The sequence below is a fragment of the Ranitomeya imitator genome, chromosome 1, assembly GCF_032444005.1.
Source record: "Ranitomeya imitator isolate aRanImi1 chromosome 1, aRanImi1.pri, whole genome shotgun sequence".
NCBI lineage: Eukaryota > Metazoa > Chordata > Amphibia > Anura > Dendrobatidae > Ranitomeya > Ranitomeya imitator.
In genome coordinates, this window is record NC_091282.1 from 975795808 (window position 1) to 975816144 (window position 20337).

Consider the following 20337-nt stretch of genomic DNA (forward strand, 5'->3'; position numbering starts at 1 on the left):
CCTAAAGTCTCCCTGAAAAAAAAAAAAAAAAATCAGTGGGAGATTAATATTGCCCTTTCTGCTTGTGTGCCAGTCTTGACTCCTGGGTGTGCCATCTCTCTCTCTCTCTCCAATTGTGGGCCATAGAAAGCCTATTATTTTTTTAGCTTGATTTGGGTTCCAAAATCTACCTGAAAAAATCACTACATCAATCAGTGGGAGATAAATATTGGCCTCTGGGCTTGTGTGCCACTCCTGACTCCTGTGTGCGTCATCTCTCACTCAGTGGGCCATAGAAAGCCTTTTTTTGTTTTATTTGTTTTCTAAATTCTCCCTGAAAAAATCATTTTATTTTATTTGGTTTCTAAATTCTTCCTGAAAAAATCATTTTATTCTATTTTTTTTTTTTCCTAAAGTCTCCCTGAAAAAAAAAAAAAAAAATCAGTGGGAGATTAATATTGCCCTTTCTGCTTGTGTGCCAGTCTTGACTCCTGGGTGTGCCATCTCTCTCTCTCTCTCCAATTGTGGGCCATAGAAAGCCTATTATTTTTTTAGCTTGATTTGGGTTCCAAAATCTACCTGACAAAATCACTACATCAATCAGTGGGAGATAAATATTGGCCTCTGGGCTTGTGTGCCATTCCTGACTCCTGTGTGCGTCATCTCTCACTCAGTGGGCCATAGAAAGCCTTTTTTTGTTTTATTTGTTTTCTAAATTCTCCCTGAAAAAATCATTTTATTTTATTTGGTTTCTAAATTCTTCCTGAAAAAATCATTTTATTCTATTATTTTTTTTTCCTAAAGTCTCCCTGAAAAAAAAAAAAAAAAATCAGTGGGAGATTAATATTGCCCTTTCTGCTTGTGTGCCAGTCTTGACTCCTGGGTGTGCCATCTCTCTCTCTCTCTCTCCAATTGTGGGCCATAGAAAGCCTATTATTTTTTTAGCTTGATTTGGGTTCCAAAATCTACCTGAAAAAATCACTACATCAATCAGTGGGAGATAAATTTTGGCCTCTGGGCTTGTGTGCCACTCCTGACTCCTGTGTGCGTCATCTCTCACTCAGTGGGCCATAGAAAGCCTTTTTTTGTTTTATTTGTTTTCTAAATTCTTCCTGAAAAAATCATTTTATTTTATTTGGTTTCTAAATTCTTCCTGAAAAAATCATTTTATTCTATTATTTTTTTTTCCTAAAGTCTCCCTGAAAAAAAAAAAAAAAAAAAATCAGTGGGAGATTAATATTGCCCTTTCTGCTTGTGTGCCAGTCTTGACTCCTGGGTGTGCCATCTCTTTCTCTCTCTCCAATTGTGGGCCATAGAAAGCCTATTATTTTTTTAGCTTGATTTGGGTTCCAAAATCTACCTGAAAAAATCACTACATCAATCAGTGGGAGATAAATATTGGCCTCTGGGCTTGTGTGCCACTCCTGACTCCTGTGTGCGTCATCTCTCACTCAGTGGGCCATAGAAAGCCTTTTTTTGTTTTATTTGGTTTCTAAATTCTTCCTGAAAAAATCATTTTATTCTATTTTTTTTTTTCCTAAAGTCTCCCTGAAAAAAAAAAAAAAAACAAATCAGTGGGAGATTAATATTTACATTTGTGCTTCAGTGACAGTCCTGCGTGTGTGGCATCTCTCTCATTTGTTGCCACCAACAACAGAGTGTGTAACATTGTGCCTGATTTTCGTTGTGGTCTCACTCACCTGTAAAGGGGTAGCTAAATCATACTGAAGTTATAGCTCACCGTGTAAGTTGTGTGACAGCAACAAATACCGTTAGTTTGTTTACGTTTTTAAAACAATGAGGAAGTCTGGTGGAAGAGGTCGTGGCCGGGGGCGTTCATTGTCAGCTGGTAATGAGGGTAGTGGTAGTGGTGGAGCATCAGCTGGTCGTGGGAAAAAAAATATTGCACCTAAGTCTGGAGCTGTGGAGCCAGGTTCGTCGTCTGGCTACACAAGGCCTCGAACGCTCCCTTTTCTGGGAGTAGGAAAACCGCTTTTAAAGCCGGAGCAGCAAGAGCAAGTTTTGGCTTATCTTGCTGACTCAGCCTCTAGCTCTTTTGCCTCCTCTCGTGAAACTGGTAAATGTCAAAGCAGCGCGTCGTTAGTGGATGTTCACGGTCAGGGACAAGTCGCTTCCTTGTCCTCTTCAGCAAAAACAACAACAGAGAAGAATGCAGCAGGCGACACAACGGGTTACTCCATGGAGCTCTTTACACATACCGTCCCTGGCTTAGAAAGTGAAGCAGTTAACAGTCCATGCCCATTACAAGTTGAATCTGACATGGAGTGCACTGATGCACAGCCACAGCCAGACTACTATGCTGGTCCTTTGACTCAGACCACAACATTGCCCTCGCAGGGTAATGATCAAGAATCAGACCCTGATGAGACTATGTTGCCCCATCACGAACGCTATACCACCGACCGACACGGTGACACAGACGAAGTTGCACACGAGCTACAAGAAGAGGTAATAGATGACCCAGTTCTTGACCCCGATTGGCAGCCACTGGGGGAACAGGGTGCAGGCGGCAGCAGTTCTGAAGCGGAGGAGGAGGGGCCGCAGCAGGCATCAACATCGCAACAGGTTCCATCTGCCGGGCCCGTATCTTGCCCAAAATGCGTGGCAAAGCCAAAACCTGTTGGAGGACAGCGTGGCCATCCGGTTAAAGCTCAGTCTGCAATGCCTGAAAAGGTATCCGATGCTAGAAAGAGTGGAGTCTGGCATTTTTTTAAACAACATCCAATTGATCAGCGCAAAGTCATCTGTCAAAAATGTTCAACTACCTTAAGCAGAGGACAGAATCTGAAAAGTCTCAATACAAGTTGCATGCATAGACATTTAACCACCATGCATTTGCAAGCCTGGACTAACTACCAAACGTCCCTTAAGGTTGTAGCACCCTCGGCCAATGAAGCTAGTCAGCAACGCAACATCCCTTCCGGCAGTGTAGGGCCACCATTTTCCGCACCACCTGCAGTATCTGTGCAGGTTTCTTTGCCAGGCCAAAGCAGTCAGGGTCAGGGAATCACCAGTTTCGTAGTAGGAAACACTGCATCTAGGGCATCGGCGGCAACAATACCATCTCCCACCGTCTCTCAGTCTGCCATGTCCACCGGCACCCCCGCTAGTTCCACGATCTCCAGCTCTCCAGTCCAGCTCACCCTACATGAGACTATGGTTAGAAAAAGGAAGTACTTAGCCTCGCATCCGCGTACACAGGGTTTGAACGCCCACATAGCTAGACTAATCTCGTTAGAGATGATGCCCTACCGGTTAGTTGAAAGCGAAGCTTTCAAAGCCCTGATGGACTACGCTGTACCACGCTACGAGCTACCCAGTCGACACTTTTTTTCCAGAAAAGCCATCCCAGCCCTCCACCAGCATGATAAAGAGTGCATCGTCCATGCACTCAGGCAATCTGTGAGCACAAAGGTGCACCTGACAACAGATGCATGGACCAGTAGGCATGGCCAGGGACGTTACGTGTCCATCACGGCACACTGGGTGAATGTTGTGGATGCAGGGTCCACAGGGGACAGCAAGTTTGGGACAGTTCTGCCTAGCCCACGGTCTAGGCAACAGTTAGCTGTAGCCGTTCGCACCCCCTCCTCCTCCTCTTCGTCCTCCTGCAGAAGCGAGAGCTCGTCCACAGACCGCAGTCGCACAACCACTCCATCCGCAGCTGCCACTGTTGCACACCAGGTCTCCCATTATGGGGCAGCTACTGGCAAACGTCAGCAGGCTGTATTGGCTATGAAGTGTTTGGGCGACAACAGACACACCGCGGAAGTTCTGTCCGAGTTCTTGCAGAAAGAAACGCAGTCGTGGCTGGGTACTGTAGATCTTGAGGCAGGCAAGGTAGTGAGTGATAACGGAAGGAATTTCATGGCTGCCATCTCCCTTTCCCAACTGAAACACATTCCTTGCCTGGCTCACACCTTAAACCTGGTGGTGCAGTGCTTCCTGAAAAGTTATCCGGGGTTATCCGACCTGCTCCTCAAAGTGCGTGGACTTTGCTCACATATCCGCCGTTCGCCCGTACACTCCAGCCGTATGCAGACCTATCAGCGTTCTTTGAACCTTCCCCAGCATCGCCTAATCATAGACGTTGCAACAAGGTGGAACTCAACACTGCACATGCTTCAGAGACTGTGCGAACAGAGGCGGGCTGTTATGTTTTTGTGGGAGGATACACATACACGGGCAGGCAGTAGGATGGCAGACATGGAGTTGTCAGGTGTGCAGTGGTCGAAGATTCAAGACATGTGTCAAGTCCTTCAGTGTTTTGAGGAATGCACACGGCTGGTTAGTGCAGACAACGCCATAATAAGCATGAGCATCCCCCTAATGCGTCTGCTGATGCAAAGTTTGACGCACATAAAGGATCAGGCGTCTGCAGCTGAGGAAGAGGAAAGCCTTGATGACAGTCAGCCATTGTCTGGCCAGGGCAGTGTACAGGACGAGTTAGCGGGCGAAGAGGAGGAGGAGGACGAGGAGGATGATGGGGATGATTATATTTTTAATGAGGAAGCTTTTCCGGGGCCACTGGAAATTGGTGGCGCGGCAAGGCCGGGTTCTGGTTTTTGGAGGGACACAAGTGACGTGGATTTGCCTGAAACTGCCCCTCAACCAAGCACAACCGCAGATTTGAGAACTGGAACTTTGGCCCACATGGCGGATTATGCCTTACGTATCCTCAAAAGGGACACACGCATAACTAAAATGATGAACGATGACGATTACTGGTTGACCTGCCTCCTTGATCCTCGCTATAAAGGCAAATTGCAAAATATAATGCCACATGAGAACTTGGAACTAATATTAGCAACCAAACAATCAACTCTTGTTGACCGTTTGCTTCTGGCATTCCCTGCACACAGCGCCCGTGATCGTTCTCACACGAGCTGCAGGGGCCAGCAGACCAGAGGAGTTAGAGGGGCAGAAATCAGAAGTGGCGTTGGCCAGAGGGGTTTTCTGACCAGGTTGTGGAGTGATTTTGCTATGACCGCAGACAGGACAGGTACTGCAGCATCAATTGAAAGTGACAGGAGACAACATTTGTCCAGTATGGTTACAAACTATTTTTCATCCCTTATCGATGTTCTCCCTCAACCGTTATTCCCATTTGATTACTGGGCATCAAAATTAGACACCTGGCCAGAATTGGCAGAATATGCATTGCAGGAGCTTGCTTGCCCGGCAGCTATTGTCCTATCAGAAAGAGTATTCAGTGCTGCAGGTTCAATACTAACAGAAAAAAGGACTCGTCTGGCTACCCAAAATGTAGATGATCTAACCTTCATTAAAATGAACCACAACTGGATTTCGAAATCTTTTGCCCCACCTTGCCCGGCCGACACCTAGCTTTCCTATGAAAAGGTCTTGCCTGTGGACTATTCTGAATGCCTTTTCCAATCTCGTAATTTTCTGCACCTGATTGTCCAGCATACGACATGTTTACACCTCACTAAATGGCCAAACTCCCCACACGGGGCCGTGGTATCGACACTTGGCGACAGCACCCATGAGAGTGCTGTTTGTCTGAAGAGGTGGGTGTGCCCGCTTTTGGTCGACGGCACTGCCACTGGGTCCCTCCTAGTACAATAAAGTGTCTCTGGCGGTGGTGGTGCGCACCCAACGTCAGACACACCGTTGTAATATGAGGGGCCCTGGGCCTGTACCGCCGGCCACAAGACAGTTCCCCCCCCCCAGCTCAAACAGTGCTCTACCACTTGCAAAATTATCTCACAGCTCCACCAATGTTTAGTCTATGCGCTGACATCCTTCACTGCCTGCCACTGACAATACCATTGTATTGACATTTTTGTTATGTTAGGCCTTCGAAGCCTGTCTGCGGTCACTCCTTCCACTAGGCCTCCACTGACCACACTACTGCTGCCCGTGTACCCCTGGAACCAATTTAAAATTGCCTACAGCCATGTGTTATTATTTTAGGCCTTCGATGCCTGTCTGCGGTCACTCCTTCCACTAGGCCTCCACTGACCACACCACTGCTGCCCGTGTACCCCTGGAACCAATTTAAAATTGCCTACAGCCATGTGTTATTATTTTAGGCCTTCGATGCCTGTCTGCGGTCACTCCTTCCACTAGGCCTCCACTGACCACACCACTGCTGCCCGTGTACCCCTGGAACCAATTTAAAATTGCCTACAGCCATGTGTTATTATTTTAGGCCTTCGATGCCTGTCTGCGGTCACTCCTTCCACTAGGCCTCCACTGACCACACCACTGCTGCCCGTGTACCCCTGGAACCAATTTAAAATTGCCTACAGCCATGTGTTATTATTTTAGGCCTTCGATGCCTGTCTGCGGTCACTCCTTCCACTAGGCCTCCACTGACCACACCACTGCTGCCCGTGTACCCCTGGAACCAATTTAAAATTGCCTACAGCCATGTGTTATTATTTTAGGCCTTCGATGCCTGTCTGCGGTCACTCCTTCCACTAGGCCTCCACTGACCACACCACTGCTGCCCGTGTACCCCTGGAACCAATTTAAAATTGCCTACAGCCTGCCCAATTTTTTTATTTTAGGCCTTCGATGCCTGTCTGCGGTCACTCCTTCCACTAGGCCTCCACTGACCACACCACTGCTGCCCGTGTACCCCTGGAACCAATTTAAAATTGCCTACAGCCATGTGTTATTATTTTAGGCCTTCGATGCCTGTCTGCGGTCACTCCTTACAATATGCCTCCACTGACCACACCACTGCTGCCCGTGTACCCCTGGAACCAATTTAAAATTGCCTACAGCCTGCCCAATTTTTTTATTTTAGGCCTTCGATGCCTGTCTGCGGTCACTCCTTCCACTAGGCCTCCACTGACCACACCACTGCTGCCCGTGTACCCCTGGAACCAATTTAAAATTGCCTACAGCTATGTGTTATTATTTTAGGCCTTCGATGCCTGTCTGCGGTCACTCCTTCCACTAGGCCTCCACTGACCACACCACTGCTGCCCGTGGACCCCTGGAACCAATTTAAAATTGCCTACAGCCATGTGTTATTATTTTAGGCCTTCGATGCCTGTCTGCGGTCACTCCTTACAATATGCCTCCACTGACCACACCACTGCTGCCCGTGTACCCCTGGAACCAATTTAAAATTGCCTACAGCCAGCCCAATTTTTTTATTTTAGGCCTTCGATGCCTGTCTGCGATCCGTTCTTTCTACTACTACTACACTGACCAGGCCACTGCTGCCCGTGTACCCCTGGAACCAATTTAAAATTGCCTACAGCCATGTGTTATCATTTTAGGCCTTCGATGCCTGTCTGCGGTCACTCCTTCCACTAGGCCTCCACTGACCACACCACTGCTGCCCTTGGACCCCTGGAACCTATTTTTAATTGCATAGAGCATCCTTTTTTTAATAGTAGGCGTACAAAGTCTGTCTGCGGTCCACTATTGAAATTGTCCTCCACTGCCCAGAGCACTGCTGCTTGTGTACCCCTGTAACTTTTTTAAGCTGCAGTGAGCCACATTTTTGGGTTAAGTCCTACTACCTGTGTCTGTCTGCGCCACTCAATTCAGCTGTGTTCCTTTGAAAAAAGCTGAGCGTCAATAGTCTTGTTTTCAGCCTCTAGGAATTTTAAAACTGCATTGGGGGTACAACTTTGGTAGGGCCTACTAACGGTGTCTGCCTCCCCAAGGTGTGCCCCAGGTTTCCTCGCCATTGCTTCGATCTTAATGCTCTCGTTTAGTAGTTGTTGGAAACTACACTGCATTAGGCCTACAAATTGGGTATGGGGTGTAGAGAGATGGTGTGTTCCACTCCAAGGTGTTCTCCAGGTTGCCTTTCCTGAGCTTCGATCTTCCGGCTCTCGTTTAGTAGTTGTTGGAAACTACGCTGCATTAGGCCTACAAATTGGGTATGGGGTGTAGAGAGATGGTGTGTTCCACTCCAAGGTGTTCCCCAGGTTTCCTCGCCAATGCTTCGATCTTCATGCTCTCGTTTAGTAGTTGTTGGAAACTACACTGCATTAGGCCTACAAATTGGGTATGGGGTGTAGAGAGATGGTGTGTTCCACTCCAAGGTGTTCTCCAGGTTGCCTTTCCTGAGCTTCGATCTTCCGGCTCTCGTTTAGTAGTTGTTGTAAACTACGCTGCATTAGGCATACAAATTGGGTATGGGGTGTAGAGAGATGGTGTGTTCCACTCCAAGGTGTTCTCCAGGTTGCCTTTCCTGAGCTTCGATCTTCCGGCTCTCGTTTAGTAGTTCTTGGAAACTACACTGCATTAGGCCTACAAATTGGGTATGGGGTGTAGAGAGATGGTGTGTTCCACTCCAAGGTGTTCTCCAGGTTGCCTTTCCTGAGCTTCGATCTTCCGGCTCTCGTTTAGTAGTTGTTGGAAACTACACTGCATTAGGCCTACAAATTGGGTATGGGGTGTAGAGAGATGGTGTGTTACACTCCAAGGTGTTCTCCAGGTTGCCTTTCCTGAACTTCTATCTTCAGGCTCTCATTAAATTGTGGTTAAATGGAACAACTGCATTTGGCGTACTAGTTGGTTTGGGGCCTACTATCGGTGTCTGCCACTCCTTGCTGTTCTCCTGGTTTCCTGTCCTGAAATTCCATTTTCAGGCTCTCGTTAAGTAGTTGTTAATGTTAGACTGCATTTGGCCTACTAGTTGGGTTGGGGCCTACTACCGGTGTCTGCCACTCCTTGCTGTTCTCCTCAACTGAACAAAGCTGGGCCGCCTGTTTACTACGGTTGCCAATTTTGAACTGCATGTCGACTACTTACTGATTTGGGCCTACTCTCTGTGTCAGCCTCTCATTCCAGTTGTCCTCCACTGCAATGCCCCCTGGTTAGTCCTGTGTTACCAATTATGAACTGCATTTAGCCCACTTTATTCTTTGGGCCTATATCTGTGTTTCCTCCTCATCCTGCCCATTGCCCAGCCAGTGATAGATGAGTCTGCTGGTACATTGACCCATAACGCAAAATTCCCCGTGCACGCTACACAGCAAGATTGTGACCCTGCTGAAAGTCAGGTTCCTCTTCCCGCATACCATACCACCTTACATGGGGACAAAGAGGAAGGTGCAGATGAAAGTGCAGGTTCCTTCATCAGGTGGGGGGAGGAATACTAGTTGGCGACGTCACTGGCACAGGGCCTCTCATAGTACGCAAAAGTGTTGCTGCCGGTGGGAGGCGCCCCCGCCGTGCAAACACACCGCTGTACTTTGAGGGGCCCTGTGCCAGTGCCAATGCCAACGAGTGGGCCCCCCCTGCTTGCTCAGGATCACAGCACTTGCAAAGTTGAAATACTTACCTCTCCCTGCTCCACTGCCGTGACGTGGTCCAGATTTACTGGGCCCACTAATTACTTGAACCAGCCCTACCCCCCACAACTTTAGCCAAATGACCCCCAATTTCAAATGCCTTCCAATTATTATAAGGTAAATTACGATTGACAAGCTTCTTTAACAAGAATGGATGTTTTTGCCATTAAAATGGGCAGTGTAGGTGTTTTCCTGGCCTCCACTCACTGCCGACTATGCTCCCCCATTGACTTGCATTAGGTTTCGTGTTTCGGGCGATACCCGACTTTTCGCGATAATCGGCCGATTCCACTCGACTCGACTTCTAAGATAGTCGGGTTTCGCGAAACACGGCTCGACTCTAAAAAGGTCAAGGTCGCTCAACCCTAGTGGACAGCGCTATAGAATAAGTGAGAATACTATGCAATATAGGAAAGTGCTATACATTATAAGCAAGGATACTCTTCTATGGAGACAAGTCTTAAGGTACCTTCACACATAACGATACTGTTAACGATATCGTTGCTTTTTGTGACGTAGCAACGATATCGGTAAGGAAATCGTTATGTGTGACAGCGACCAACGATCAGGCCCCTGCTGGGAGATCGTTGGTCGCTGAACAAAGTCCAGAACTTTATTTCGTCGCTGGATCTCCCGTGGACATCGCTGGACCGGCGTGTGTGACACCGATCCAGCGATGTCTTCACTGGTAACCAGGGTAAACATCGGGTAACTAAACGCAGGGCCGCGCTTAGTAACCCGATGTTTACCCTGGTTACCAGCGTAAAAGTAAAAAAAAAAAACAAAACAGTACATACTTACCTACCGCTGTCTGTGCCCGGCGCTGTGCTCTGCACTCCTCCTGTACTGGCTGTGAGCGTCGGTCAGCCGGAAAGCAGAGCGGTGACGTCACCGCTCTGCTTTCCGGCCGCTGTGCTCACAGCCAGTACAGGAGGAGTGCAGAGAAGCACAGCGCCGGGGATAGACAGCAGTAGGTAAGTATGTACTGTTTTTTTTATTTTTACGCTGGTAACCAGGGTAAACATCGGGTTACTAAGCGCGGCCCTGCGCTTAGTTACCCGATGTTTACCCTGGTTACCCCGGGGACTTCGGGATCGTTGGTCGCTGGAGAGCTGTCTGTGTGACAGCTCTCCAGCGACCAAACAGCGACGCTGCAGTGATCCGGATCGTTGTCGGTATCGCTGCAGTGTCGCTTAATGTGAAGGGGCCTTTAGATGCGTAGATGTGCACATTGGCGTAGGGACACTATAGATGATGAAAAAAACTATTTTTCTATTAAAACAGCACCATACCTGATCTCATGGCATGCCAATAACTGGAGAGCTGCATGAACTAATTTGCAAGCTCCTTCCTTGGTTGCCCAATGCTACAGTCAGATTTTAGTGCAGATAAATTTAATCATTGGCACCCCAGAGTTTTGGCAACTAGATGGTAGCCCAGATTGACCTCATTATAATCCTCCAATGTTTTGATGAAATCTACATTCCCTTGTCTATAGGATAGTGTTCACACATGCTGACTACCACTCCATTTACAAAGGGAATTAGGGCCATTGTTCACAGGATATACTTGCCCACTAGTGATCATACATTTATCATCTATCCTGTGGAAAAGTGACATGTTGTTTATGGACAACCCTTTAGTTCCCTGCAATCTATCCAGTGCATACAGTTAGACAAGGTAATTTTGTATATTGTTTCAGGGGTTTCCTGGTCCTCGAGGAGAGAAAGGAGACCCCGGAGAAAGGGGAGAAAAGGTGACCAGAGTGTTATGTGGATATTAACATCGCAAGTGTGTCCCTGAATTTACTTGACCTTATCATAGGTTCTATAAATCCAATCTTTTTCCTGTGTGCCAAACACTAGTGATCGCTTGGACTATGAGCATTGCCCTTAGAACTTTCCCCAAAGCTGGGATAGCAACTTCCCAGTGTGCTTAGTCATTTATACATGTTGACAAAGATACTGGGACAAGCAATTATTGCTATCAGTAAATTGCACAAAGAACAAATTGTTTTATTACTGTGTCCATTAATTGAAGTAAAAAAAAAAAAAATAACTACAAACATACACTTTAAAAGGAACCTGTCAGCAGGATTATGCACAGTAACCTACAGACAGTGTCACGTTGGCCCCATTATACTGTCCATCTTTATTTTCAGTTTTGAGTTAATGATACTGTATGCTCGTGCTCCGGGACGGCCTGTGGGTTTTTTCATGTGGTGCTCTGATTACATATTCATACTGATGGCTTCTGTCAGGTCACTTATCCCTCACTGACCTGCCCCTTATTTTACATACTGAATATTATACTGTATGTATTGAAAAAAATCACCTTCAGCAGGCAGGCGCATGTGTAATGTGCATTTCATTATTTTATTTGCTGGTAAAAATAAATTTAGCAAAAAAATGTGTCTCAAAATGGCCCGGGCCGCTCGTGCGCAGTAGCATCTATCGACGGTACAATAGATGCTACTGCGCAGGCTCCGGCGGCATCATCTTGGTAGACAAAAAAATTGTCTCCACCAAGATGGCGCTGCTAGTGCTTGCACAGTAGCATCTATCAGATTGCCAATAGATGCAACTGTGCATGCATGGCTGGCGACCATTTTGAGACAGATTTTTTTTTCTGAATTTATTTATACCAGCAAATAAAATAGTTACAGTGGGGAAAAAAGTACAGTAGTTAGTCAGCCACCAATTGTGCAAGTTTTCCCACTTAAAAAGATGAGAGGCCTGTAATTGACATCATAGGTAAACCACAACTATGAGAGTCAAAATGAGAAAAGAAATCCAGAAAATTACCTTGTCTGATTTGGCAAGATTTATTTAGTAAATTATGGTGGAAAATAAGTATTTGGTAATTAACAAAAGCCCATCTCAATATTTTGTTATATATCCTTTGTTTGCAATGACAGAGGTCTAACGTTTTCTATAAGTCTTCACAAGGTTAGCACACACTGTTGCTGGTATGTTGGTCCATTCCTCCATGCAGGTCTCCTCTAGAGCAGTAATGTTTTGGTCCTGTCACTGGGCAACACGGACTTTCCTCTCCCTCCAAAAGTTTTCTTTAGGATTGAGATCTGGAGACTGGCTAGGCCACTCCAGGACCTTCATATGATTCTTATGAAGCCACTCCTTCATTACTGTGGCTTGTGCTTGGGATCATTATCATGCTGATGTTTCATCTTCAGTGCCCTTGCTGATGAAAGGAGGTTTGCACTCAAAATCTCACGATACATTCATTCTTTCATGTACACGGATCAGTCATCCTGGTCCTTTTGCAGAGAAACAGACCCAAAGAATGATCTTGCCACTCCCATGCTTCACAGTAGGTATGGTGTTCTTTGGATGCCACTCAGCATTCTGTCTCCTCCAAAAACAACAAGTTTTGTTTTTACCAAACAGTTCTACTTTGGTTTCATCACCCCTTATGACATTCTCCCAATAATTTTCTGGATAATCCAAATGCTCTCTAGCAAACTTCAGACGGGCCCGGACATGTACTGGCTTAAGCAGGGGGACACATCTGGTACTGCAGGATCTGAGTCCCTGGTGGCATAGTGTATTACTAATGGTAGCCTTTGTAACGGTGGTTCCAGCTCTATGCAGTCATTCACTAGATCCCCCTGTGTGGTTCTGGGATTTTTGCTCACCATTCTTGTGATCATTTTGACCCCATGAGGTGAGATCTTGCATGGAGCCCCAGATGGAGGGAGACTATCAGTGGTCTTGTATGTCTTCCATTTTCTTATTATTGCTCCCACAGTTAATTTCATCACACCAAGCTGCTTGCCTATTGCAGATTCAGTCTTCCCAGCCTGGTGCAGGGCTACAATTTTGTTTCTGGTGTCCTTCGACAGCTCTTTGGTCTTCACCATTGTGGAGTTTGGAGTCAGACTGTTTGAGGTTGTGGACAGGTGTCTTTTATACTGATAACAAGTTCAAACAGGTGCTATTACTACCGGTAATGAGTGGAGGACTTCTTAAAGAAGAAGTTACAGGTCTGTGAGAGCCAGAAATCTTGCATATTTTTAGGTGACCAAATACTTATTTTCCATCATAATTTGCTAAAAAAATCTTGCCAAATCAGACGAGGTGATTTTCTGGATTTGTTTTCCCATTTTGACTCTCATAGTTGTGGTCTTCCTATGATGTCAAATACAGGCCTCTCTCATCTTTTTAACTGGGAGAACTTGCATAATTGGTTGCTGACTAAATACTTTTTTCCCCACTGTAAATGCACATTCTACATGCGATCATGCTCCAGCACAGGCACCGCCTGCTGAAGGTGAATTTTTTTTTTCAATACATATTATATTCAGTATGTAAAATTGGGGGCAGGTCACTGAGGGATCAGTGACCTGTCAGACATCATACTAATGAATACCTAATCGGAGCACCACATGAAGACCACCCACAGGCCGCCCCAGAGCACAAGAATCTCATTATCTCAAAACTGAAACTAAAAATTAAATAACAACCACAAGACGGATTTTATCAACCCATGTATCATTTTAATCAGCATAACGGCGCCAACCTGACTGTGTCTATAGGTTACTCAGCACAATCCTGCTGACAGGTTCCCTTTAACAATCTGATGCCATAATATTCTCTTCCTACATCTTAATTTTCCAAATCTGCACTAGGTCCATTGTAGAAACTGGATATTTCTAGCAATCGTCATAAGAGCTAGTGTGTCTAATGGTGCTGTTTAGAAAATATACATTTAAGCTTTGAAATGTCATGCAGTCGAGCTCTAATTTTATTATAGTTATAGGAGAAATTTGGTGCTGGGAATATAATAACTGGGCTTTAAAAATGTTGCATAAGCAGTTAGCACACTGTGCTTTTATATTTATGTTTTCGTCTTACAATTACAAAGCTGTAATGGCAATTTATAAATCACTAATTTGCAGTATTTCTGATGAAAGGAAATAAGTGACTAGTAAAAATGACTAACATTGAAATACACTGCTCAAAATAATAAAGGGAACACTAAAATCCCACATCCTAGGTAATTACTGGATGAAATATTCCAGTTGTAAATCTTTATTCATTACATAGTGGAATGTGTTGAGAACAATAAAACCTAAAAATTATCAACATAAATCACAACTAATATCCCACAGAGGTCTGGAGTTGGAATGATGCTCAAAATCAAAGTGGAAAATGAAGTTACAGGCTGATCCAACTTCAATGAAAATGCCTCAAGACAAGGAAATGATGCTCAGTAGTGTGTGTGGCCTTCATGTGCCTGTATGACCTCCCTACAATGCCTGGGCATGCTCCTGATGAGGTAACAGCTGGTCTCCTGAGGGATCTCCTCCTCCCAGGCCTGGACTAAAGGTACTGTCACACTAGATGATATCGCTAGCGATCCGTGACGTTGCAGCGTCCTCGCTAGCGATATCGTCCAGTGTGACAGGCAGCAGCGATCAGGCCCCTGCTGGGAGATCGCTGGTCGGGGAAGAAATTCCAGAACTTTATTTCGTCGCTGGACTCCCCGTAGACATCGCTGAATCGGCGTGTGTGACACCGATTCAGCGATGTCTTTGCTGGTAACCAGGGTAAACATCGGGTAACTAAGCGCAGTGCCACGCTTAGTAACCCGATGTTTACCCTGGTTACCATCCTAAAAGTAAAAAAACAAACACTACATACTTACCTACCGCTGTCTGTCCTCCAGCGCTGTGCTCTGCACTCCTCCTGTACTGGCTGTGAGCGTCGGTCAGCCGGAAAGCAGAGCGGTGACGTCACCGCTCTGCTTTCTGGCTGCCCGGCGCTCACAGCCAGACCAGAGAAGCAGAGCGCCGAGGACAGACAGCGGTAGGTAAGTATGTAGCGTTTGTTTTTTTACTTTTTAGGATGGTAACCAGGGTAAACATCGGGTTACTAAGCGCGGCCCTGCGCTTAGTTACCCGATGTTTACCCTGGTTACCGGGGACCTCGGGATCGTTGGTCGCTGGAGAGCTGTCTGTGTGACAGCTCTCCAGCGACCAAACAGCGACGCTGCAGCGATCCGGATCGTTGTCGGTATCGCTGCAGCGTCGCTATGTGTGACGGTACCTTAAAGCATCTGCCAACTCCTGGACAGTCTGTGGTGCAACGAGACGTTGGTGGATGGTGCGAGACATGATGTCCCAGATGTTTTCAATTGGATTCAGGTCTGGGGAATGGGTAGGCCAGTCCATAGCTTCAATGCCTTCATCTTGCAGGAACTGCTGACACACTCCAACCACATGAGATCTGGCATTGTCCTGCATTAGGAGGAACCCAGGGCCAACCGCACCAGCCTATGTTCTCACAAGGGATCTGAGGATCTCATCTCGATACCTAATGGCAGTCAGGCTACCTCTGGCGAGCAAATGGAGGGTTGTGCGGCCCTCCAAAGAAATGCCACCCCACACCATTACTGACCCACTGCCAAAGCAGTCATGCTGAAGGATGTTGCAGGAAGTAGATCACTCTCCACAGCGTCTTCAGACTCTGTCACATCTGTCACATGTGCTCAGTGTAAACCTGCTTTCATCTGTGAAGAGCACAGGGCACCAGTGTCGAATTCGCCAATCCTGGTGTTCTCTGGCAAATGTTATATCAACCACAACAAATATATTGAGATCCTAGATTAACGCACAAACCAGAAAAATAAGGATTCCTAAAATATAACTTTTAATAAGTAACGTTAAAAAGAATTCCAAAATTGACGACAATGCAACCAATAATTTATCATAGGGGAGAGAAAAACATGTAATGTGTCCTATTGAGCCCTGCGGGTCCACTATACTGGCCCCTACCTAACAGTGGAGGTTGGCACCCTAAGTTTCAGTGGTAGGCGCCCCCACTCAACGGCGTCTTGCCCTGATAACCCTACAAATCCATATGATAATTAGAATTGTGTCCCAGTATACAGCCAATGCCCCCCAAAAAAAGAGAAAAAAAAAACAAGCAAAATTGCAAAAATTAAAAATAATAAAAAAATGAAAAAATCAAACAAAAAATAATAATTAAATAAGAATGTTTTGTATAGTGGGTTTACTAGTTTTTACCTCTAAATATCCCTATTTGGATTCAAATACAATTTGGGCAAAAATTTGCATATATCTCATTTGTCCGAAAAAGAATGGAGCTCCGCAACAAATGATTCTTTAGCTGTTAATACCCATAGAAAAAACAAACTATTCACAGTGGCATCTCACTTAGATATGACATGGTATAATGACCTTTTAGACTATAATGGGTAACAGTCATAGCGGAAAGAGCAATCCAGATAAAGCCACCAGTACGATTTCTATAGAAGTTATATTTTTACATAGTAGTGTCAAAGATAGTGCTCCACAGTCATAGCTCGTTCACCCTATATTGTCCATAATAGGACTTCATATGTGTACATAGAGAATGATTATGATAATCTTTAAGTTCTCATAAATGGTGCAAATGATCATATACTCATCTGAGCTACATTGCAGCACCATCAGCGCAGAGATCACCGTCCAACCTTAATCACTAGTAAGGCTTCATATGAACGAAATCCCAAACAATGCCCAATGCGGGAATAACGGGGGTTCGTCAGGGGGTGCTGGCCATCCAAATGGAACAAGGCTGAAAAGCGCTCCACTCACCTGCTCCATATATACCCCTCCAGCGCGCGCCACCCGACTCAAAACTTCCGGAGTCAGGCACACATGGATCGCTCATACATCACACCAACAGGAGGTGGCGCTGTATACACCCACCCCCGGAATTGAGTAATGTGGAAGGCAACTGCGCGCCATTCAACCGGAAGTCACAGGAAATGAACGCAAATGCGGTCCACCGAGTACCAGAGATAGCGCTACACAGATACGCCCCCTTCATACCCCGGAAATGAAGCCAGTGTTTTGACGTGTGGAACGCAAATGCGTTCCACATAGTTTTAAACCGGAAATAGGGGCAGTGAAAAAACTCCGGAGATATTAGTGATCCCAAATAGTCATTGAACCAAAAGTAGCGCTAGTTATTAAGGGCTATATTGACCACATCCATGGTATAAGAGATAATAATATGTAAACAAAGTGGAGTACCACAGTAGAATATCATAACATATGTACATTATGGAAGGATTATATCTACTCATTTATGCAGGTAAGTAAATGATTCCAAAAACAAAACCAGTCCACACACAACTTTATACGGACAACAAGTAAAAGAGGAACAACAAATAAACATTTATATAACTATAGACAATTGTCTATCACCATATCATATTGTGGTATAAATATACTTGGCAGAGACAATGCCTATACATTAGCAGAAAGTGGTTCTAGATGAAGCTCGCGAAGGACATCTGTTCATTGAGGCCCAGCGGACTCACCGACCTTAACAGATAGATCCATCTTGCTTCTCTTTGGATGATCCTTTTATCCCAGTCTCCTAATCTTACCGAAAGAGCAATGACCTCTATAACAGCAAATGATATTGACCCAAGATCCCCCGATGCACAAGCCGCGCGAGGGGTGTATCCCTACCATGCCTAATGTCCCCCACATGTTCCCCAATACGTACACGCAATTTGCTTTTAGTTTTTCCCACGTAATCCATGGGACAGGCACAGGTACAGAGATACACCAACTCCTAATCCTACAATTGGCAAAATTTCTCATTTGAAAGCTCCTATCAGTTACTGAGCTCTTAAATATTTAGAGGGCTGTACATACCTGCAAAAACAACAGTTCCCACATTTAAACATCCCATTGGTTCTATTCTCAAGCCATGTGCTTGTTTTGTTTGGAGGAGCAAAATGGCTGTGGACAACCATATCTCTTATTGATCTCCCCCTTCTATAGGTTACAGAAGGATATGGAGCAATTAATCACAAATATCAGGGTCTAACCTCAAAATCTGCCAGTGTTTCCTCAGTATCTGATATATCTTTTTTGATTGCTCATCATACGTCCCTATCAAGCGTGTAATGGGTGTTCTGTGGCAAATGCCAAGCGTCCTGCATGGTGTTGGGCTGTGAGCACAACCCCCATCTGTGGACGTCGGGCACTCAGACCATCCTCATGGAGTCAGTTTCTAACTGTGTATGCTGACACATGCACATTTGTGGCCTGCTGGAGGTCATTTTGCAGGGCTCTGGCAGTGCTCCTCCTGTTCCTCGCACAAATGCTGAGGTAGCGGTTCTGCTGCTGGGTTGTTGCCTTTCTACGGCCCCCTCCACATCTCCTGGTGTACTGGCCTGTCTCCTGGTAGCATCTCCAGCCTCTGGACACTACGCTGACAGACGCAACAAACCTTCTTGCCACTGCTCGCATTGATGTGCCATCCTGGATGAGCTGCACTACCTGAGCCACTTGTGTGGGTTGTAGAGTCCATCTAATTCTACCACGAATGTGAAAGCGCAACCAGCATTCAAAAGTGACCAAAACATCAGCCAGAAAGCATTAGTACTGAGATGTGGTCTATGTGGTCTGTGGTCCCCACCTGCAGAACCACTCCTTTATTGAGTGTGTCTTGATAATTGCTAATAATTTCCATCTGTTGTCTATTCCATTTCCACAACAGCATGTGAAATTGATTGTCAAACAGTATTGCGCCATAAGTGGACAGTTTGATTTCACAGAAGTTTGATTTACTTGGAGTTATATTCTGTTGTTTAAGTGTTCCCTTTATTTTTTTGAGCAGTGTATATATTTTTAATACATATGTAGCTAATTTTATTAAAATAGTCAAGCTATGGTCATTGAAGCAGTCTGTGAACCCAAAGTGAAAATATAATCTACACACATAGCCTATAGCCCCTTTAAAAATTGCATCTTAATAGTATATGCAGATGAGGTTTTTTTAGGGTTTGAAAAGGATGAGATTTCAAGTTGAAACTTTTTTATGGACAAGTCATTTTGACATTGCTGTGATTATGTTCATTATTTTTAACATGTATTGTTTATTTTAATGTTGCATGCACATACCCTAAGGGTACCGTCACACAGTGGCATTTTGATCGCTACGACGGCACGATTCGTGACGTTCCAGTGATATACTTACGATCTCGCTGTGTCTGACACGCTCCTGCGATCAGGGACCCCGCTGAGAATCGTACGTCGTAGCAAATCGTTTGAAACTTTCTTTCGTCGTCTAGTGTCCCGCTGTGGCGGCATGATCGCATGGTGTAACAAAGGTGTGCACGATATTGTATACGATGTGCGCATAGTAACCAACGGCTTCTACATCGCACATACGTCATGAAATTATCGCTCCAGCGTCGTACATTGCAAAGTGTGACAGCAGTCTACGACGCTGGAGCGATATTGTTACGATGCTGGAGCGTCACGGATCGTGCCGTCGTAGCGATCAAAATGCCACTGTGTGACGGTACCCTAAGTGTTGTAGTTGCTGCCTGTGTTCAGCAGAAGCTGAAGTGTAATGAAATAGGCTAATGATGGTGTGACCTTACCTCCATCACTTGTGATTGATAGCACTGGCTTGATTGAATAGAGCATTTTGTAGAGAGAAACTCTGGAAAGTCTGTGCTGTCAGTCACAAGTGACAGAGGCAGGTGTATTAAAAACCAATGTTCAGAGCAGTACACCTGATTAAAATTCAGTATCTGCAGTACAGAAGCACTTAACACTTTATACTATGGATGCAATTTTTTTTTATAGGAGCTATATCCTCTAGAAGACTATGTGCCAAGTTTATACTGTTAGTTTGCACTGACAGGCATTATTTAAAGTTAACCTGACAGCCGATACATGCTGCCCAAACCGTGGACAGCCTGTGTCAACCACTGGCTGTAGTATCCCAGCCATGTATAAGAACATACTTTTAGTAGCTTCTTCCCGCCTGTTGACAGTGACTAGCAAGCCTCTGCCTATACGCTCTGTAAGTTACAGAATATATCACTGGTGTTCTGTATAGTGACACTGAAGCATCACATGACTATAGGAGTCAGTAGTACGGTTATTCTTTACAATCCCCAGGGCTAAGGGCAATCCAAGCAGTAAGGGGACTAGTCATTTTCAAAACTTTGTCATCAGCAATTTCTCTTATTAGAAATTTAGACAATA

General features: G+C 45.4%; 1 protein-coding gene across 1 annotated transcript in view; it reads left to right on the top strand.

The window, feature by feature from the left end:
* COL25A1 (collagen type XXV alpha 1 chain) overlaps nucleotides 1–20337 on the top strand; it is a 675823-nt gene that overhangs the window by 633391 nt on the left and 22095 nt on the right. The window contains exon 35 of the mRNA XM_069743865.1: nucleotides 10993–11046. Within this exon, the coding sequence (XP_069599966.1) occupies nucleotides 10993–11046 (54 nt within the window). The remainder of the gene's footprint in view (nucleotides 1–10992; nucleotides 11047–20337) is intronic.